Source organism: Polypterus senegalus, chromosome 4, assembly GCF_016835505.1.
Source record: "Polypterus senegalus isolate Bchr_013 chromosome 4, ASM1683550v1, whole genome shotgun sequence".
Lineage (NCBI taxonomy): Eukaryota > Metazoa > Chordata > Cladistia > Polypteriformes > Polypteridae > Polypterus > Polypterus senegalus.
In genome coordinates this window covers 28,116,988-28,140,580 of record NC_053157.1, presented here as the reverse complement: position 1 = coordinate 28,140,580, position 23,593 = coordinate 28,116,988, and the positions used below count along the sequence as shown (strand labels likewise).

General features: G+C 40.0%; 1 protein-coding gene across 3 annotated transcripts in view; it reads right to left on the bottom strand.

Moving 5' to 3' along the window:
• si:dkey-247m21.3 (5-hydroxytryptamine receptor 4) overlaps positions 1 to 23,593 on the bottom strand; it is a 333,240-nt gene that overhangs the window by 190,289 nt on the left and 119,358 nt on the right. For all 3 annotated transcript variants that reach the window (XR_005633290.1, XR_005633289.1, XM_039750378.1), the window contains exon 4: positions 4,576 to 4,776. Coding sequence is in view for 1 of the 3 variants with exons in the window: in XM_039750378.1 (XP_039606312.1) it covers positions 4,576 to 4,776 (201 nt within the window). In the remaining 2 variants the exon portion in view is untranslated. The remainder of the gene's footprint in view (positions 1 to 4,575; positions 4,777 to 23,593) is intronic.

Genomic DNA, 23,593 nt, shown 5'->3' with positions numbered 1-23,593 from the left:
CCTAGTACCCTTGATAGACTAATGCATATTATCCTCTAGTAGCTTGGGGATCTTGAATCCTCTAAATAACCATTGTCACCTTCTGGGAATCTTTACTCTGTATATTGTCAATCAATAAATAGACGCGCACATGTTCAAGAGTTGGGGAACACAAGGAGTAACCCTGCTTACTTGAAATTATGAAACAAATTATGTCTGATTCAACAAAAAGCAATTCACAATTGCCATATACAATCACAAAGTAACACAAACAGAGAACACTCTGATTGAGACAGTGTTTCTCTCTCTGATGCCTGGGAGTCAAAGCCAATCTTTTCTAGTATGGTTATCATTTATATGGCATCTTTCCCAGAAGGGGCAGGGCTTGTGATACGGGAAGAGACTTACTCATACATCTTATGCATCTTCCTGGTTAGGCCACTTAAGACCACAAGGGAAACAAGGAGGTGGTTAGCAACAGTGACCCCTCTTGCCCTGGGGTGGAGGTGCTTATCTGTTGAGGGTTACCTCATGCATGTATATGTGACTATATACAGTATATACTGTGTGTGTATATATATATATATATTGTCACACATGTGCGATTAGGAGGCAGCTAAAGGGCTTAAGTAACGGTAATACTATGCCAGACCAGGGGGTGGTAGAGTGTGCTGACTGACTCTCTCAGTCTCTTGCAGACCATTTTTGGGAAATCCCATCGGGTTCCGCACCACTGATGACATCACTTCTGGTTCCGGTGCCACTGATGATGTCACTTCCAGTCCCGAAGATGTCACTTCCGGTTCTGGCCTGGATGACTTTGTTTCCTCTCCCAACCTTTAAAACCACCATCTTACCTCCACTTGATCAGTTCTGTTTTGGACTCTGTTTGATAAACATTGCAAACCTTTTTCAAACCTTTTGCAGCCAGGAACATATTATATGGGTGGCTGCCCCAAATCTTTGTGACGGTCTGGAGTCGATTTTGTTACAATATATATACACACACACGCACACATATATGCATTTGCTTAAGGTCTGACAATGGCTATGAGGATTTCATCCTGGTAACTAACATCAGTCAGGGTATTGTAGCCTGGCACGTGGAGGTGCCTCCTTAGTCCATCATTGACCCACTGCCAAACTGGTCATGCTGGATGATGTTGCAGGCTACATAAAATTCACCATGGTGTCTCCAGACTCTTTCAGGTCTGTCATATGTGCTCAGTGTGAACCTTCTCTCAGGTACAAAAAGAGCAATGTGCCAGCTGTGGAGCTGGCAATTGTGTATTCTTTGTACATTTTCTGTACATATATATATTTATGTACAGTATATATATATATATATATATATATATATATATATATATATATATATATATATACTGCTCAAAATAATTAAAGGAGCACTTTTAATCAGAGTATAGCATAAAGTCAATGAAACTTATGGGATATTAATCTGGTCAGTTAAGTAGCAGAGGGGTTTGTTAATCAGTTTCAGCTGCTGTGGTGTTAATGAAATTAACAACAGATGCACTAGAGGGGCAACAATGAGATGACCCCAAAACAGGAATGGTTTAACAGGTGGAGGCCACTGACATTTTTCCCTCCTCATCTTTTCTGACTGTTTCTTCACTAGTTTTGCATTTGGCTACAGTCAGTGTCACTACTGGTAGCATGAGGCGATACCTGGACCCTACAGAGGTTGCACAGGTAGTCCAACTTCTCCAGGATGGCACATCAATACGTGTCATTGCCAGAAGGTTTGCTGTGTCTCCTGCACAGTCTCAAGGGCATGGAGGAGATTCTAGGAGACAAGCAGTTACTCTAGGAGAGCTGGAGAGGGCCATAGAAGGTCCATAACCCATCAGCAGGACCAGTATCTGCTCCTTTGGGCAAGGAGGAACAGGATGAGCACTGCCAGAGCCCTACAAAATGACCTCCAGCAGGCCACTGGTGTGAATGTCTCTGACCAAACAATCAGAAACAGACTTCATGAGGGTTGCCTGTGGGCCCAAATGTCTACTGCGCCCTGTGCTCACAGCACAGCACCAGGGAGCTCAATTGGCATTTGCCATAGAATACCAGAATTGGCAGGTCCACCACTGGCGTCCTGTGCTTTTCACAGATGAGAGCAGGTTCACCCTGAGTATATGTGAAAGACGTGAAAGGGTCAGGAGAAGCCGTGGAGAATATTATGCTGCCTGTAACATCGTTTAGCATGACTGGTTTGGTGGTGGGTCAGTGATGATCTTGGAGGCTTATCCATGGAGCGACTCACAGACCTCTACAGGCTAGACAACGGCATCTTGACTGCCATAAGGTATCGAGATGAAATCCTTGAACCCATTGTCAGACCCTACGCTGGTGCAGTAGGTCCTGGTTTCATCCTAATGCACGACAATGCCCGGCCTCATGTGGCAAGAGTATGCAGGCAGTACCTGGAGGATGAAGGAATTGAAACAATTGAATGGCCTTCACGATCCCCTGACTTAAACCCAATAGAACATCTGTGGGACATTATGTTTCGGTCCATTAGGCGCCAGGTTGCTCCTCAGACTGTACAACAGCTCAGGGATGCCCTCATACAGATCTGGGAGGAAATGCCACAAGACACCATCCGTCGTCTCATTAGGAGCATGCCCCGACGTTGTCAAGCATGCATACAAGCTCGTGGGGCCATACAAGATACTGAAAAGCATTTTGAGTAGCAGAAATTAAGTTTTTGAAAAAATGGACTAGCCTGCCACATCTTCATTTCACTCTGATTTTAGGGTGTCTACACAATTGAGCCCTCTGTAGGCAGAAAACTTTTATTTCCATTAAAAGACTTTGCATCCTTTTGCATTGCCCTGTCGTTATTTGTATAGATATCCAACTTCATATTGAGATCTGATGTATCTAATGTGTTTCTTTAAAGTGTTCCATTTAATTTTTGTGAGCAGTGTATATATATATATATATATATATATATATATATATATATATATATATTGTTAGGTCGGAATTGCAATCTGATTTTTTGGGTAGTTACCTACCAGGTAACGCTTGTGGTTGGTCGGCCAGTAGGCAATCATCCGCCACACCCTCTCAGTTGCGAGAACAAGATCATAGATATGCAATATGTGTTTTGCCCTTATTGGGGTCTACATACTCTTTGCCTCAGGTGCTGACATCTGAGGTTTAATCCCCGTAAAAGGATGCAAAGAATGTGTACACCTGACGAGCCCCAATAAGGGTGAAACACACCTGATGTAATCTTCGTATTATCTGGCAGATACTGTATAGCATATTATATATATATAATGTGGAGGATGGCCGGCCGTTTATCCCGGCCAATACCCCCAAGCCGCCAGATGGAGCCCTCCTTGCAGTATGGAGGTCCACAGAACACCAGCAGGACATCTTGGACAATGTAGTTTTCATGTGCAGCCCTGCTAGATGCCGTGGGGGCCACTAGGGAATGCTGCAGGGAGGAACAATAGCTATTTTCCCTACGCCCCGGAAGCACACGTGGACAAGAGGAATGACGTGCTTCTGGGGTGAAGAAAAGAACTTGTACCTGACCCGGAAGTGATTGAGAGTCACATGGACTGGGGATTGGAACACTTCCGGGTCAGGATATATAAAAGGACTGTGAGAGCTCCCAGATGGTGAACTGAACTGGGTGGAAGGGTGGCAACGCGTCTGGGAGCTGGAGGATTAGTTTATAGTGATTATTGTGTGTATTTATGAGTATTGTGGAGGAAAGGGTGTTTTGTACACTGCGGCGAATTAATAAAGTCAACTTGAAGACTTTTACCTGGTGTCTGGAGTTGTGGACAGGGGTTCAAGGGAGCGAGAGCGCCCCCTATCTACCACAATATATATATATATAATATATATGTAATATATATATATATATATATATATATATATATATATATATATATATATATATATATATAAAAATCTTGGATGAAACATGATTTTCTCAGAGAGACACTTACACATTCTGCGAGATGACTCTTTGTGCCAAGAGATTTAACCACGCCTGGGGCCAGAAATAAAAGACAAAGTAGATGACAAAGTTGAACGTTGTAAAGAATGAAACTTGTAGATCGTCAAATTTGTGTTGCCATCAGGGAAAAGTAGTGTTTCGTCCCAATGAAGAGACATATCTACGAGAATTAAAAGTTTTGTTGTTTGGTGAAAGTGAAATCCACATACGCATGCGGCAGAGATGCAAATTTGCAGGTGCGGGTTGGTGAGTGGAGCCCCTAGTATATATATATATATATATATATATATATATATATATATATATAATTTAGCTTTTTTGACAGTTATCAACAGAAAAAGAATCTTTAATGCCAAAGTGAAAACAGATCTCTGCAAATATGCATAATAAAACAGACATGGAGTGTTCACATTTGATTGCTCTAATTAACAGCTAAAATTTCTTGAAAACAGAACATCTTAACCTGACAGCAAAGTCACCACCAAAGGTAAAATACTATCTTAAATGTTGTCAAGTAAAAGAAAAAGATGAATTTTAGATGAATAAACTCAATATCAATTGTCTTTAAGCACCATGTTAAGGTACATCTGTCCTACCTGTCTAATGCAATACAGCACAAGTGCAAGATGGACGCGGTTGTTAACATAACATCCAGGGAAGTCCGCACCAGACAGAAGGTGTCTCCATAGATCCAGTTGCCTGTTGCCAGCTCCACCGCTGCGAATGGCATTACCACTATTGCCACCAAGAGATCAGCAAATGCCAACGATACTATAAAGTAGTTAGTCTTTTTCTTCCTAGAAAAGAGGAAAAAATCATTTTTATGACATTAGTAACTGCAAAAATACATGCATACCTGTATAGAGAGATAGTGCAATGACAAGCTAAGTACCCTCTCTTTCAGTTCTGTGGCTCTAAATGTTAGGTCATAACTAACAATAATGAAAAAATAAAGGCATCAGTTCAAGGTGTGACAGTCTATGCACCACAGCACAAATAATACAAACATGTCTCCTTCAGTAGTTTGGTCACATCTGCTGAATACCTGAAGACAGATTCCCACACACCGAGTCCAAAGCAATGGAAGGTCCTTGTGCCCAAGAAATTAAGGAAGATCTTGCAGATCAAAGGCATACCCTTGATAGATTGATTGAAACCTTTGGAAGACTGTCCTGGTCCACATCCATGAGTCACTGGCACTTACAATGACCTATTGGCTGGGACATCAGCTGTGGCCGATGGACCATTAAAGGATTAAAGAGAGAGAAGTAGAGAAGAATTGTATACTCCTTAAATGATCGCAAAGCCATAACCGACTCTACTTTGTCATTCTTGATATGATGCAGACAAAAATAGTTTTTTTTTTTCACCTGTGCAAGGTCTTGTTGATATTTTTGAAAGTTTTGGACATCAGAAAGTTTCCTTGTATGGTTATGATTATACAAAAGTTATTGTCTGTAGGCATATGGTAATAATTGTGATGTGTTTGTTTTGCTACAAAGCCATTTTGAGTGGCTGTTGTTAAGGAAGCAGGTCCTGTGATTGCTCGGTCACACCATTTTTAAAAGCCAGGACCTTGTGCTCATTGATACCTGACATTGTTTTTGGCACTGTCCAGGGCATTTCCTTCTTCTAGTGATCTTCAGTTTAAGCATTATATTGAGAATGTTTTGACTATGAATTTGGTCCGAAATTTTTGGTATTGGTGCTTGGTTGTCTTGATCTCCTAATTTTGACTTTGCTACGTTTCATCTCATAATGGGTTTTGCCAGCTTGTTATTCTAGCAGGCTAGTTTGGGTTTAAAAAACAGGGGGCTTTGCCTATGTAAGAGACCCAGCTGAACTGTTAGTTCTTCTGTCTGGCATTTATTTATTTATTTATTTTGTAGAACTACCTTTAGCAGAAACTTGAAATAGACAATTTCTGTATATCAGTCCCTAGAATCCTGTTGGAGGAATTTTGGTTCACTCATCTTCAGAACACTACATCATCGTATTGATGCTTGAGGATATTCACAGAGCTCTCTTAAAATCCCACCATAGATCTTCACAGATTTATGTTTCTGATAAAGAATATTTTCCTAAATAACCTTCATGTTTTCATACGACTCTTTCATGTTACTAGCCATGTACTATGGGTAGAGAAGGAAATTTATCTCTGTTATGGAGAAGCAGAGCTTTCAAGCTTACTTTGGAGGAGTTAATGAACAAATGCCACTCGGCAACATTGTGTTCATGGCCAGAAGTCTCCATTAGTGAATAAAAAATAATTTAATAGTGATTAAAGTTTGAAAATATATTTTTATTTTTTAAATATTTTTATCCCAAATAATAAAAAATATGAAGGTGTCAGGTGCACTTGATAGAATAAAATGTCTGACTTCATATTTGGATCAGCATTATAAGTTATGCTTAGAACAGCCATCACAATCCTTGGGACAAAAGTGTTGTTGACCAGTGTAACAAAATGTGAAAAGAACATTTGACAAACAAGAAGAGACCATTCAGTCCATCAGGTCAGTTTGTTTAGCTAATAAAGGTTGTCAAGGTCTCTGCCTCAATTCCATGACTCATTAGTTTTTTCTCGACTCCTACAACTCTTTGCTTAAAGAAGTCTCTTCCCAGCTTCAGTCCTTCATGCTTTTGCTCTTAATTTCCACTGGTGTCCTCAAGTACGTGAGTCACTGTATAGTTGAAAGAGTTCTGCTGGATCTCCTTTATCAATGCCATTGATGATTTTGAATACCTGGATGATTAGGTGTCCACACAGTCTCCTCCGCTTGAGACTGAACACGTTTAATTCTCGGAGTCTGTCCTGGGATGCACTTTGTTGCTCTCCTCTGCACAGCTTTAAGTGCTGCTATGTCTTTCATGTAGCGTGCTGACCAGAACTGCACACAAAACTCCAGATGTGGTCTCACTAGTGGATTATACAGTCTAAGCATAAATTCCCTCAATTTATATTTAATCGCTTTCTACTATATAACCTAAAAGCTTGTTTGCCTTTTTACTTGCTTCTGCACATTTTTTAGATGATGAGAATGCTGTGTCAACACAAACCCCTGCATCCTTTCCAGAAGTTGCTCTCTGTCTCCCATCTTGTATTTATAATTGACGTTGCATTTGCCTGTATGTAGCACTGTCCACATTTATACTTTAAACCGTATTTTCCAAGTGTTCCCCAAGTTCTGAAGTTTGTTCAGGTCTTCTTGAATTGTTTTTAACACTTTAAATCCTTGTTTCTCAGCTAATGAAGACGATTACAAGCACTGTGGGAAGGAGCTCTGTCCTGTGGTGTGTTCTCATAACGAGTGACACCTAATACCAGGAAGCGTGAGATATGTACGAGGGACGTTCAAAAAGTTTCCACACTTTTTTTAACTCTATTTATTAAGAATTTCAAAAACAAATGACATCACTTTTCTACATAGTCACCTTCGTTTGCAATGCAATATTCCCAGCATTGTCCCAACTTTTTAATGCCATCAGCAAAAAATGTTTTTGGTTGAGCGTGTAGCCACTGATGCACCGCTGCTTTCACATCATCACCACATGTAGCTCTGCATCCGTCACACTAGTATGGCCATTTTTGAACATTTCAATTCACTCATAGAGTGAGAGAGAACTTTATTCCCATACTGAGCACACATGCAGAGATATATTTGTGCTCCCGGGACACCTTCTGCTCACAAAAACCGTATGACAGAACGCTGTTCCTCTTTGGTGGAATTTATAAGTTTGTCAGCCATCTTCACCACTGGGTGACAACTCTTATACTAAACTGCAACGGCAGTCGGCTTGCCAGACAGAACTAGTCACATGACACTCTCAGACATGACCAATTACTACTTGTCCCGCCTTCACCGTTTCCAACGAAAATATAAAAGTGCGGAAACTTTTTGAATGTCCCTTGTATTATTTGCAGATTTTAGTATTTTACTAACTATATCAAAATCTATGTCATTAAATCAGATCCCCGAGGGTCTCCACTGATAACCTCACTCCATGAGAAGCTTTCTCCTCTATCTGTATTCCTTGTCATTGGCTGGATAACCAACTTGAGATCCGTTTTCTTGTAGGTAACTTTTGATGCCAACAGCTTGTACTTGTATCAAAGCTTTGAATTAAATGTTTAAAGGAATGCTGCAATGAAATCCTTACAAAATAATACACAATGCACCCAATGTTCTTCAACATGGCATATACTGCAGTATATTACTGTAATAAAAATATCTTGTCTTTAATAAAATTGCCAGCACCCTTCCTGGTATAACACATTATATTAAAATGCACCTGAAATGTATAAATGGATTCATTTTTTTGTACTCTTTTCTAATGTGATCAAGGGCTTCTCGTTGTCTTTTTAGGGGTTTTCAGTCCCAAGGAATCCATTTGTACAATTTGCTCTTTTACCTGACGTCTTTGTTATTTTTTTATGTTATCTTTCATTGCCATTTTATATGGAAGTGGCCACTGCTAATTTTTGGACTTTTGTGTTGTCTGTTTCCTAGGTAATGTTTCCCACAATCCCCCAGAATGGCACGACAATGACATCATCAATATGACTAATTAATGATAGGTCTTTTGACTTAAAATTTATATGAGATCGGTTAAAAACCTATAAAGTCTTTAATTTTCTGGCTGACAAAGATCAATTTCTTTTTGAGTGTTGACTGTGATTTCACTTTTGCCCTTTTTAGTTTGATTAAAGACAGGATTGTCTACTGGCTGACAAACTTTGAACGTCTCTGACTACGTTTTGTCTTCTGTTTTTTGTCAAAAATCTTCTTGGCTAGTGCAGACAGTACAAAAATCATGTTCACAGCCAAATTTCTGCTAAACGACTAAATAAAAACTCTTGATTACTGTAATGCCCATTGCATAACTCTCTATTATAAAAAAAATCATGGAAGGTTGGAAGGAGACGAGACATGATTTTCTCAGAGAGATACTTTCATGTCCTGCGAGACGAGATGTTGTGCCAAGAAATTTAACCACACCTGGGGCCGGAAATAACAGACAAAGAGTAGACGACAAAGTAGAACGTCGTAAAGAATTCAAAAACGTTGGCACGATACACATGCAGGGCAGGTTAGAGGTAATGGAAGTACGAAAATCCGAATGTCTCAAAAAAAGGATAGTAAAGATCACATTACCACAAACAAATGGAAATTATTACTCGGTGAAATAACTGAACAGCGAAAAGAGATCAAATATATTGTTCGGATTTAAACTTTATTTCGGAGACTTGAAGATTGTGTAATTTGTGTTGCCATCAGGGGAAAAAAAAGTAGTGTTTCTGCCCAAAGAGGAGTATCTACAGAATTAAAAGATTTGTTTTTTGGTGAAAGTGAAATCCTGCGAGAGAAATAATTTCTCATTTGTGTGAATGCTATTGTCAGACACATTTCTTGTAGAGAGAAAGAAATGATATTCACTCACGGGCAGTTATACGTTGCGTTGTCACGATGTAATTCCAAACACAGAATCAAAATTCAGTGCAATATTGATGAAAAGGTAAAAGTGAAAAGAGATTGAATATATGGACATAGGTGATATGACAGAAGTAAGTTCGATATTGTTTGGCTTTAAACTTTAAGTCGGAAACTTGTAGATCGTCAAATTTGTGTTGCCATCAGGGAAAAGTAGTGTTTCGTCCCAATGAAGAGACATATCTACGAGAATTAAAAGTTTTGTTGTTTGGTGAAAGTGAAATCCACATACGCATGCGGCAGAGATGCAAATTTGCAGGTGCGGGTTGGTGAGTGGAGCCCCTAGTGTATATATATATATATATATATATATATATATATATATATATATATATATATATATAATTTAGCTTTTTTGACAGTGATTAACAGAAAAAGAATCTTTAATGCCAAAGTGAAAACAGATCTCTGCAAATATGCATAATAAAACAGACATGGAGTGTTCACATTTGATTGCTCTAATTAACAGCTAAAATTTCTTGAAAAGAGAACATCTTAACCTGACAGCAAAGTCACCACCAAAGGTAAAATACTATCTTAAATGTTGTCAAGTAAAAGCAAAAGATGAATTTTGGATGAATAAACTCAATATCAATTGTCTTTAAGCACCATGTTAAGGTACATCTGTCCTACCTGTCTAATGCAATACAGCACAAGTGCAAGATGGACACGGTGCGAGATGCAGATCATGAGGCATGGCAGCAGTAGCAGCAAACCAGCACCTGATCGAGCAAAGAGGAGGTAAAAAAAAACTATTTGTTTCCCATTGTATCACCGTTTAAGAGGGGGCTTCAGTGGAGCGACCGCATCTCCTTGGGGTGCATTCAGCCCCCCTCTTCGCAATACGTGCGGCAGAGGCGCGAAGTGAGTGGCGCGTAGCACATTCCAGGGTTGTTGGCGAGCGAAGCAAGCAGGGGCCAAAGCCCCTAGATTAGTAAATTGTTAAACCTCTTCTTCCTCTTCATCTTTTCCCACTTCTATGTGGGGTCGATGTGCTTGATCAAGTTTCTCCCTACTGCCTGGCTCTGCATCCCTCTTCAGTCAGACCCTTTTCCTTCACATCTTCTTTTACTTTATCCATCCACCTCTGCTTCATCCTCCCTCACTTTATCTTTCCCTGTTCTTCCATTCCCATCTCTCTTCTGCCCACATTTTCATTGTTTCTCCTCATCACATGCCCATACCACTTCAACCTCTTTTCCTGTACTTTCTCAGATGTCTCTCCCACTGCCTTATATTGTCTCATTTCTTATTCTGTCCTTTATTGCAGTTCCACAAATTAATCTCAACATTCTCATTTCTGCCACCTATTACGTTTTTTACTGTCTCAGCTCCAAACATCTTTGCTAGTTTCGTCTTAAAAACCTTGCTAAACAAGGACAGATAATTGTGCCCAATGTCAGATGAAAAAGAGTAAAATGATAAAAAGTTAGCTATAAGGTAGTCAGCGCCTCTCAGCCCGGTGACAGTAAATGTGCACTGTATCTCATTAACCGTCATGTTCATATACTTAGGTGCACTAAGTCTTACACCTGAATGAGGCAGCAGCGGTCCCAAAGCTCTTACACTGTTTGTTCTTGTGGGCTTAGCCTTTCAGCAAATTGGATCAAGTGTCTGTCTGTCGAGGCTAAGTGTGCCCCTACGGCTTAGTTGGGACAAGCCCTGCCTGCCAAGTAAAACAGCAGCTGATGAGATGAGCTTGAGACTGAAAGTACTAAAATGTCAAGGACGCATTACACTGTCGAAAAAAAAAAAGTAACTCTGCAGCTGTAACTGACTCACTCATTTGGGCTTTACATCGGCTTAAATACGTTAGCAAATCGACAGCGAAGAACTGGCATGTTCAGAGCAAATAACCAAGTTTTTACAAGATTTGGTGACAGATTTGAGCTGAAAAGGAAAGGACAAGACTCTGTAATTACAATTTCAATTTTCCATCATTGGATTTCATTTGTCTGAAATGAACTTCAGGTAGTCAGTCTTCTGGGTACTTAGGCTCTCCTCTCACATTCCCCAGTGTGTTCCTGTTAGATTAACTGGTCTCATGTGGGTGGGCATGTGAGCAGACCATGTGATGGACTGGTGACCCATTCAGGAGTGCTTCCTGCCTTGTTATTGTAACATGGCTTTCTCATAGCTTCATTTTAGTTTAATCCTGATACTCTGTATATGCATTTAATTATTCTTATAATTTATGGTGGCTCCACAATCCGTACTAACCCCTACTTTCTCTGCTGTTCTTTTTCTGGTTTTCTGTGGTGGTGATCTGTGCCCTCACCACCCGATCAAAGTACATTGATGGATTGAAGGTCAGAGGTCAACATGACCATCATCATCAAGTTCTTCCACGTGAACCCTAAATACCATGAGGACTGTTTCAGATCATTTATGTTAGGTAGAATGCCTAGAGGGGGCTGGGTGGTCTTGTGGCCTCGGAACCCCTGCAGATTTTGTTTTTTTTTTCTCCAGATGTCAGGAGTATTTTTATTTCTGTCCTCCCTGGCCATTGGACATTCATTTTATTCTATGTTAATTAGTATTGCCTAATTTTATTTTTATATTTTGTCTTTTTTTCTCTTTCTTCATCCTGTAAAGCACTTTGAGCTACATCATTTGTATGAAAATTTGCAATAGAAATAAATGTTGTTGTTGTTTCTAATGCTTTCAGGATTAGCTCCTGAATTAGGTATGCAATGTTATTTTACATTAAACTTCTACAGAGAAAAAAATGGCTTCAAGGTACATAGTCAAGGTCAGTTACACATTTACGTTTAAATTTATCCAAAGGGACTTACAAAAGAGTTAACTGTTTGTAAACAGTTTAGGGAGCTGCTAATCCTCCAAGGCCTCAGACACAATTTTATCTGAACACAACTCCAGGTCAAAATAAAGCTTTTTAATTATCACTACACATTCCCAAGTGAACACAGACAATTTGACGTAACTACTCGTCAAGAGAATGGTGTTGCCCTCCTTCTGTTCCTCCTGGTAAGTGTTGCCCACTGTTTCCTGAGGTTAGATGGCAGATTCCTACCAAACTCCCTGTGTTTTGCTGTTAACTTCTGGGTCATGTGGATAGCAGGGACGTCCTCCCCCAGCAGCGCCCTCTGATGGCACCCGAGGGTTGAGCTTCCACACTCCATAGCCTGTGCAGCCCTGTGGGTGTCCAAACTGGGATCAGCCGAGATGAACACTGTCGCCTTCTGTTTGGGAGGATAAACTACTCCTGATCTCCTGCTTCACCCAGTCTGTCCATTCTTCCCTTATCCCAGTGAGGAAAAGGATTGCAAGGCAACCTGGGTAGGTTGTGCCTCCATGCATGTAGTCTTTCTATTATGGCCTCCTGGCTGGGCAAACAGATACCCTTCATCCCAGTCGGGATGCCCATCCATCCTCCGTGGCATTCACATGTTATATCTATTCAGTATAATGAATTCTTACTTGCATATCTTCCACTGAACTAATGATAATGGAGTAATATAAACAACAGACAATATAACTCCATATATTACATAAAACATCTGTCAAAATACTAAATAATGTCATGTGAAGAGACTTATTCTTGGTCACACCATGAGTCAAATGAGGGGGCTAAGCCTCTCATCTTTGATTTCCAAATGCCAATTTCTTAATCCCTATGCAAGCTTTTGTAAAATCATATTTTCCCTTTGTCATTCATGGGGTAATGAGTGTTGCCCGAAGTAGGAAAAATGAATTGAAACGATTTTAGCACAAGGCTGCAACATAGCAAAATGTGAAAAAAGTGAAGGGGTCTGAAGAGTTTCTAAAAGCATAAAAAAGAGGCAGTGTGAACAAACTGGGTGGGGACGACATCATTCAAATCCATGATCTTGCCTGTGCTGCTCACATTAGATAAGAGACGTGTTCAAATCACAAATCTGGTCTTTCGGGTCAGGTGAAAGCCATGAATTTGGGATTGTAAACTCCTGCAGCACCCCCTGGTGGAACCCAACAGGGCTGTACTTCGAGACTCCAGTTCCCAGCATACCCTGTGGGTATCCAAATGGGTACTAAATCCCAGGGCTACTGCCATCTAGTGTATCAGGAAAGAAAACGCTCACCAGACAACATCTCCCTCGGTCCTTCCATTACACTGGCCTACCGACTGGGTACGGTTTCCTGCTCAACCCTGGCTGGGATGCCAGCCAATGTGTGCCATCCGTTACAATAGACAAGTGGGACTTAAAACATTTATGAAGGGGAATGCTAAATGAGGTATGCAAACTCAACAGCAACCACAAACCCAACATTCTATAATCTGAGACCACAGACATCAATCACAGCAGATGAAATATGCATTCGATGCAAACTTAACAAGGTCTGTAAAAGCAATTCTCGGGAACGGGATCACAGTCTGCCATCTGATCATTACAACAGAAGGACACAAATAGCACTCATAAGACCTAGGAGGAGGAAATGTTTTTAAGAAGTACATTGTTCTCTGCTGAAAAAAAAGGAGACCCGCACAAAAGAAAGGGTCCCAGTAATGGTGTCAGTAAGCCCATCAATACTTATAATTATCAGTGCTCTTGTCTTTCAACGCAGAGAAATAATGAAAAGGACGGAGCTCACAATTAACCATTAAATCATAGACTCAGTTGGTACCAACGGACTCATTTATAAAGAGCTGAGAAGATGTTACCATGCTCATTGAAGTCAATCAAATCAAATGTTATTTGTCACATCCAGATTAAACATACAGTACAATATGCAACAAAATGCTTAGTTACTCAACTCCTACGACTGTATCTTGAGCGGAATATTAAGGGGCAATAACAATATGTAACTTTTTCTTCATAAATCATTAATGGAATTATAAATATATAATAAATAACAATAATGAATAAATAATACTAATAACAAAACAGATACTTTTTAATTAAATAATTTAATTTGAGAGAGGGCAACATGTACTTTCCTTATTTAACATGCGGTTGGTGTAACCAAAGATTTGAAGTGTGGATCACGGTGATCTTTATTTTTTGATTTTAAACAGGTAAATGAGTTCATAAATAAATATAGCTGAAGCCATCTGATAGGGAGAAAGCATTACTGTCATGTTGGCAACCTATCTGGGATACAAGAAGAGACAAGTGAAGGAAACGCAGGCCGGCCCTTAAAAGAGAGGTGGTGTAGCCCGTGGTCAGATGGCCAGTTAATGGTCAATAGTTATGGTGTGCTTTTTCTGTTTAAGCTATGCCAGCAAAGGCTGCATCCATGTTTGGAAATTGCATGCCCTTATTTTGGGAATGTTGGATTGTAAAGATAGTATAAAGCCTCTGGTAATTGCCCTGAACATTAGAACTCACCTATGGATGGATGGATGGATGGAGGATATCACTTCCAACCATACCTAAGAATCATGCCTCCCACACTCTCGAAGTAGGCCAGAGCTGACTGCAGGAATGCCACGACTGCGCGTTTTCACCAGTAGCTCTTCTTTGAAAACTGTTTTATTGTTACTGTCCAGATGATCTTAAAAGAAGCTAAGTGTATTCTTTCTTTACTGTTAGTTCTTCATCTTTCAATATATATATAACACACACACACTCACCGGCCACTTTATTAGGTACACCTTTTCAACTGCTTGTTAACACAAATATCTGATCATCCAATCACAGCAGCAATTCAGTGCATTTAGGCATGTAGACATTGTTAAGACGACCTGCTGAAGTTCAAACCGAGCATCAGAATGAGGAAAGAAGGTGATTAAAGTGACTTTTAATATAGCGTAGTTGTCTGAGTATTTTAGAAACCATCTGTAGGGTTTACAGAGAATGGTCTGAAAAGGGGAAAATATCCAGTGAGTGGCACTTGTCTGGGCGAAAACACCTTGTTGATGCCAGAGGTCAGAGGAGAATGGCCAGACTGGTTCTAGCTCACAGAAAGACAACAGTAACTCAAATAGCCACTTGTTACAACCAAGGTATGGAGAAGAGCATCTCTGAATGCACAACACATTGAACCTTGAAGCAGGTGGGCTACAGCAGCAGGAGACCACATTGAGTGCCACTCCTGTCAGTTAAGAACAGGTAACTGAGGCTACAATTCACACAGGCTCACCAAAATTGGACAACAGAAGACTGGAAAAATGTGGCCTGGTCTGCTGTGACATTCGGACAGGAGGATCAGAATTTGGCATCAACAACATAAAAGCATGGATCCATCCTGTCTTGTATCAACAGATCAGGCTTCTGATGTTGGTGTAATGGTGTGGTTGATATTTTCTTGCCACATTTTGGGCCCCTTAGTACCAACTGAACATTATTTAAATGCCACAGACTACCTGAGTATTGTTGCTGACCATGTCCATCCCTTTATAACCACAGTGTACCCATCATCTGATGGCTACTTCAAACAGGACAACGCACCATGTCACAAAGCTGAAATCATCTCAGACTGGTTTCTTGAACATGACAGTGAGTTCACTGGACTCAAAAGGCCTCCACAGTCGCCAGATCTCAATCCAATGGCGCACCTTTGGGATGTGGTGGAACAGGAGATTCGCATTATGAATGTGCGACGGACAAATCTGCAGGAACTGCTTGATGCTATCATGTCAATATGGACCAAAATCACATAATCTTTGTGGACTTGCCACTCGCAGTGAGCCTTACTACAATCAATACTTGAGATCAAAAGTATCTTGTTTGCACAAAATCTTATTGAAATATATGATGAACAATTTGGCATCCAGTTAATAAGCATGTTTATGAAATAAGTAGTTATTACAATTTTTGTAATTAGGCCTTAAGAAATATCATCGAATTATTATTGCCTAGCAACTGGGCTGAGAGCTGAGTGCTTTCTACAAGTTTAGTGAGATTTGATTGAAAGCAGAGTCATCCAATAAATTAAAAACGAGTGATTTTCCCCATTCATACAGCATGTGTTTAACGAAACCTACAAGGGGCAGAGTGAAAAGTTTCCAAGGTAAACCAAATGTGACCAGAAGGAACTCTCGCCATGTGTGACTGCCTACATACGTGGAAATGTATTTGAATGCAGTCCTTCTCAATGTTAAAAGTACCTAATCAAGTTAATGTAATAACGGGTGTCTCTCATCACCCAGAATAATGCCTAGGGCTCTATGAAAAATGGATACATGTATCACAACCACAAAGCACACGGTAGGTGGATAAACTGTAAGAACATAAAGTACAAAGGAAATCAAATCAAAAGCAAATTTCTGATGGTCCTGTCTGATTCTCAGGTGGTGCAGCTGACCTCCTTGATCCATTAGAGATATTTTTGTTCGTTACTAAACTTATTTTTATTATATTATTTAAAACCTAGCATTTATTTAAAACCTATTTTTATTTCTTTTGTTATTATCTTTTACAATTAAATTTTCATCATTCGAGCACCATTGTGGCTCTTATGTCATAGTTGCATACTTTAACAACAACACTATGAGTAGCATGAGTGGCATGGCATGCAGATTCTATTTAAGATGGTGGCGTTCTGACTAAAAAGGTAGTCAGACTAGAAAAACTATTGAGTGAGGATCAAGAGAAAGAATGGGATCAGAAAGCAAGCAAAGGTCCAAATTGGAAATAAAAAAAAAAGAGTCCAATCAAAAACCAAATCAGAAACTACAAGTTAGAGTCAAAAAGCTGAGGTTTGCTTCAAAGGATTTGAATACTTATAGAAAGGAGGGACTTCAGTTTTTGATTTTTAAAATAAATTGGCAAACCTTTTTGAAAAAGATTTGGTATGGAACTTTGAGTGTAGATTGATCGGCAAAAATGACAAAATTTTCCATTTAAAATGAAACGTTAGAAAGTGAAGGGGACTTAATATGTTCTGAATATACTGTAAAGGGCTTCAATTGCATTTTGAAATTTAAGAACAATTAGAAGAAGACTCAGTCCATCAAACTTGTTTGGTTAGTTTAGATAGATAGATAGATAGATGGATAGATGGATCTGAAAGACACTATATAAGAGACATAAAGATTGATATGAAAGGCACTATATAAGAGATGGTCACATAGATATAAAAGTCAACACAGCAGGGAGCTGGATCCCTTCCCAGAATGCTTAGGGCTCTCACAATCACGAACAAGCAGCATCAGCCAAATTCCCCATTAAGTACTCAGTGGCTGCTTGACCCTCTGGTGATGCCAGTGCCTAAACTGGTCCTCTGGTCACACCAGAGACCTCAAGGTATGCTTGGCCACCATCCCATTATCAGAGGTGGATAGTAACGAGTTACATTTACTCCGTTACATTTACTTGAGTAACTTTTAAAAAAAATGTACTTCTAAGAGTAGTTTTACTGCACCATACTTTTTATGTTTATTTGAGTACATTTGTGAAGAAGAAACGCTACTCTTACTCCGCTACATTGGGCAACAATTGACTTGTTACTTTTTTTCCATTTACACATTACACTATATTTTTTGCCAGAGAGAAGTTGCCAGTGGATCTACTGCATGACTGTTTCACCAATCAGACTTAGCAACATCGATCACATGACTCAGTGTCACCAATCAGACATAGCCATGCAGTCACATGACCACACACAAACTTCCGGTGCCTGAAGTCTGTGAGAGACTTTTTAGTCATACGGGGCTCCTATTCACTGCTAAACGGTCACAGCTTCACTGCAAGAACCTTGAGAGCCAACTCCTGCTGAAGCTTAACCATCACTTCACTGAGTGATGAACAAGCACGTTTTAACCAAACATGCACAGACAGTCATGGTAAACTGAGACTTCTTGTATGTGCACAAGCTGCCTTATTCTAATGTTATTTTCTATCAGCTGTGCTATTTGGAGGGCAAGTGTGTGATAATGCCGGTCCCCTATAGACTCCCTCTTCCCACATGGGAGTCTGCTGAACCCACAACATCGATAGTTATGACCGAGATGAGCTGACATATGAGGATAATTAACTGATGAGGCCAGAGGATGGTGGAAAAAGTGCTCAAGTGCTTTTATTTAAAACCAGTCAAAACAAAAGTAAAATCAACAAAAGTGTCAATGGTGCAGTGTCCTCAAAAACAATACATATATAAATCCATAAAAATCATTTTGAAAAGTAAGGATAAAAAAAATCAATAAATAAATCCGTTAAAAATCCGAAGTTAAAATGCACACTAATTCCTTCTGATCTCAGCTCATCTCCTTCTCATTCTCCTGGCTCACCCAATGCTTGCGTAGCCGGCAGAGACCTAGCAGCCATAAGCTCCTTTCTCCTCCCTTCTTCCTTCGCGCTCATGTTCTCGCACCTCAGAAGTCTAGGGAGGAGACCTGCCTTGCTCTCCACACTTCACCTGAATGTTCAGTGGGGCGAACTAGCCCCTAGATTGCCACAGCTAGCGCTCTTTCATGGGGCTGTAGCTCGCACTACTTCCTTCCTCCAGGTGGCCAGATTGTCGTTCCCCAGCATGCCTTTCGTGTCTTTTAACCTCTTTTCTGTTCTCCTTTTCTTAAATTCCCCCTTCTTTTTTGTGCTGACCTATATATATACACTCCCGTCTCAGTGAGCCTTAATCATACGCCGTAGGAAGCCAATGAAGCAATTGAGAACGATCGCACCCACACGTGCAGGTGTGACTCGCTCCAACTACTTCATTAACTCCCCGCGGATCTGTAATTGTGCCCACAGAGAGTGACACAGCTTTATGGATTTGAAACTGGCCTTTTATTTTTTAAGTCGCTGACCTGCTACACCACAAAGTGCATATGCAGTATTATACTGTCAGTATACAGTGTATCTTGTCACTGTAAGTAGTTTGCACTGTTCAAACATACATGTTACCTACTGTAGGTATTGGCTTGAAAAGCTTTGTTGTGAAAAACTGAGATTTGGAACTTTGTTATTTGTGCATCTTTATTTTGTAAAAATGTTATTTATTTTTACTCATTTTTTATTTTATTACTAGGCTTACCTGCCTTTTAAGGCGACCGACTTTAAAGTTGACCACTTCTTAAGGCAATTCAATATGTAGATCAATTTGATATTTTATACAAACTCATTAATTTGGTTATATTGCATTTGAGCGGTATTAATTTAATACTCGTAGTTTCTGTTGTTTTTGTGATGAAATTTAAACTTTTTTTCTATATTGAGGTCGCCCTTTTGAACCCCCCTGATATTTACTACGCGGTGAGGCATTTGTACTCCATCAACATTAATCATTTCCAGAGACATAATTTTGTCTGTTTTTCCAGCGCATCGCGCACAAAAGCAAGGAAACGATGGGAGCACCAGAACTCTGCTCACATCATGTCGCTTCGTACCGCAAACTGCAAGTAGTAAGTCTGTGATAAGCGAAACACCAATACACTTTCCACTCACGGGACGGAAGGACAATCCCGACCGCTTTTATATAATAAGACAGAAGAAGAAGATATCGCACAGTCTGGAGTAGAAAATCATCTTTACCTGGAAAAAAACGAAACTACAAATCCCATCATGCATTGCAAAATGGACGGGGAGTGTGTGAAACTCCGCACCTGCGTAGCACTCACGGGACGAAAGGACAATCCCGACCGCTTTTATATAGAAGGATTTGGAAATAGCAGAATTTGCACATTATTTTATATTTGTTTGTCTTATTACAACATTTCTAAAAAATAAATCATTTATTATGTTCAAACAGTTACTCAGTATTTGAATAGTCTTTTCACCAAATACTTTTTTACTCTTACTTGAGTAATTTTTTGGATGACTACTTTTTACTTCTACTTGAGTAATAATATTTTGAACTAATGCTACCCTTACTTGAGTACAATGTTTGGCTACTCTACCCACCTCTGTCAATTAGAGACAGGGGATGATTAGGGCACCTAATTGTAATTAGGCCTTAAGAAATATCTTCGAATTATTATTGCCTAGCAACTGGGCTGAGAGCTGAATGGGTCAATTCAGTCACAATGGACAATTCAGCCTGGACATTGGGGGAACACCCAACCCCTTCTGAAAAATGCTCAGGGATCTTTTATCAACACAGAGAGACAGGACCACAGTTTTATGTCCCATCTGACTGACAGTATACCCATCAATGCACCGGGGCATTGTGACCGACACGCAGACCACTGATGGCCACAACAACACCTCTTCCAGAAGCAATCCAACTTTTTCATAGATTGTCTCCCATCCTAGTATTTGCAAGGCCCACACAATCTTTATGTGGATTTCCTGTTCTGAAGTGCAGGTGGCATGGCTGCTGATAGATAGATAGATAGATAGATAGATAGTGTAAGGTATGCCAGGGGCGGCGACCCGGCCGGGACGCCTTGAAGGACCGGAAGAGGGTCTACGCCAGCCCTGGAGCATGTGGAGGCCGCCACCCTGGTTGCTTTGGGGGCTACGGGTAGAGGGCTTGGAAGCCCAACCCTGTAGGGGCCCGTGGTCACCGCCAGGGGGCGCCCCAATGCCTTGGGAACCCTGGATCTCAGCACTTCTGCCACACCAGGAAGTGCTGGGGGGAAGAGAAACAGGGACACCCGGAGAGCTTCTGGGAGAACAGCCGGCACTTCCGCCACACTGGGTGTGTCAGTGGGAGATTGCCAGGGAGCACCAGGAGCGCATCCGGGTGCGGATAAAAGGGGCCACCTCCATTTATTCGAGGCTGGAGTCGGGTGGAAGCAGGACGAAGCAGAGGAGAGTTTGGAGGCGGCCCGAAGAAGAAGGCAGTGTGTTGGCCACGACTTTGGGGACCTGGGGTTTGTGCACTAAACCCATTGTAAGTATTGTAAATAAACGTGTGGTGGTGGAAAAACAACATGTCTGACTGTCTGTGTCTGGGCCACATCCACAATAGATAGATAGATAGATAGATATTAAAGGCATTATATGATAGATAGATAGATAGATAGATAGATAGATAGATAGATAGATAGATAGATAGATAGATAGATAGATTCTAACTAAATTAGAACTTACTTAAAGTCAAACAATGGCTTCTGAAAAAGACTTTCTGTTGTGATAAATATCATAATCAGTCAGTGGCATGAAGTCTGCTCACCGAACTGATAACTGAAAGAAGGGCCACATCAAACCTCATCCATGCTTCTATAATCAAATCAAACCTGATCTCTTCTCTACATACACAAAGGTAAGAAGCAAGGTGACCTGTCTTTTTTTTTATGAGTTTCCTTTTTAAGAATCACACAGTCATGCAGATTTTCATGAAGATAAGAGAGCAAAGTCTATACAAGAGTAATTTGTGCCTTTTTTCATAGGAGACAAGTTACAAGGTGGCATTTCACAACGTCTACTCCTGATTTGCTTTGTCATACGGTGCAGACACCATAAAACAGATCAATGTTCCTTTTATTGGAGAAAAGTCTGACAACATTCATAAGTCTGTCCTCCATTTTTCCGGGGTTAGCTTAAACACAAAGAGCTTTGTAATACAGAAAGAGACTCGTTGCGTCCATTGACATGTACATGTACTGTACAATTCACCTTGTAGAGCGCAGCTGCGTTTGATGTGATCAATGTAACAAGCGGCAGACGATCAGCCTTACAGATTGTATTGTTAGAGATTAGGTGACGAGAGGTGTTTCAGCACTCAAGTTAAGTACGTTACATGTTACCGGAAATTATTTTGTGCAAATAATGAACTGCCTGTCATCATTAATCATTACTGATAACATTTTTTGCTGATGAGCTGTTTTTCACCTTGTCTTGTCAAGATAAGCACTTCCTTGGTGGAGGCCCAAACGCTGGCACATGTTCGGCACATATTTTCTTTTCCTTTTTATCTATTAGAAAACAAGCTAAGTGAGACAATAATGTGAAACTGTCTTAAGTGCATTACCAACGTGGCTGGGCCCCTAAAATTCAAATGACTTTTATTGTTTTGCTACCATACAATATTTCACAAGCTCTGCCGCAACCAACAACAGAAAAAAAAGAGGTTAGTACAGGGTAACGGTGCCATCAAGAAGCCAGAATTAGGTGGCACTTGACCACAAAATACAAAACAGTTTATGTTTATTTCCTTTGAAATGGGAGGGTTAACATGCCCAAAAAAAACCACATGACAGACCTCCCTACATTAATGACTATCACTGCTTGCCCACACCCAACCTTTGCCAATCTAACTGTTCCTGGAATTCTTGACTATGCCTCCTTAACTATGGATATTATTGATCGGCACACACTGACCTGTAAACTCCTCTGTTGAGCTTACCTCAAGGATGTGTGATTCATTTTTATCAACAATGGTGGCCGACAACTGTCTTTCTCTGTCGTCTTGTTGTCTGAAAACTGATTCTTGATTTAAAGGATGACTCCAGCCGGCCAACAGGTTCCCAAGTATTGCTATTAATGTACTGAATGGTTATTGCTCAATAATAATAATAATTATATAAATAATAAGAAGAAGACGAATCCTCAACACCTTGAAATGTATTAAGTGGGTTTGAAAATGTTATTCTGTAATAATAATCATAAGTTCAAACCCAAAGTCCAATTGTTTTTGTAATGTGTACAGAAAATAATGAAATTCTAACATGTACTGCTGATCAACATGCCACCCGTCACCACCCTCCAATAATAATGATGACAATTCTGCTGCAGCCCATTGAAAGAATTTGAGCAAAGGACACTGGGTCCATGAAGCACCAGCACTAAACCCTGCACCATCTTGATCTTCTTTATCGTTTTTGTCACGTTGTTTTCATTATTGAACCATTTCACTGATAGTTTATTATTTCACACATACTTTAGCAATTTCATTTTGGTTATGATTAAAACTATTTTCTTAATTATTGTGACATTAATAATAATAATACATTTTATTTATATATAGCGCCTTTCCCATGCTCAAGGCGCTTCACAGAGTTTTAGAAAAAAACAGCACGGTATATGTAACATTGGATACAAATGTTTTCTTGAATAGAACAATGAAACAGATAACAAAGCATTAAATAGAATAAAGGACAATAAGCCAGAGTAAAATACTAAATTCAATACTAAAATAAAAACCTAACAAATAACCTAATTTGTGATATAACAGACACACAAATTATCCTGAGCACCTGGACAGAGTGGTAAACTAAAACTAAAAGGGCAGAATGTTAAGTTAAAAGCCTTCCGGAGTAGATGGGTTTTAAGTTGTTTTTTAAAAGAATGAATGG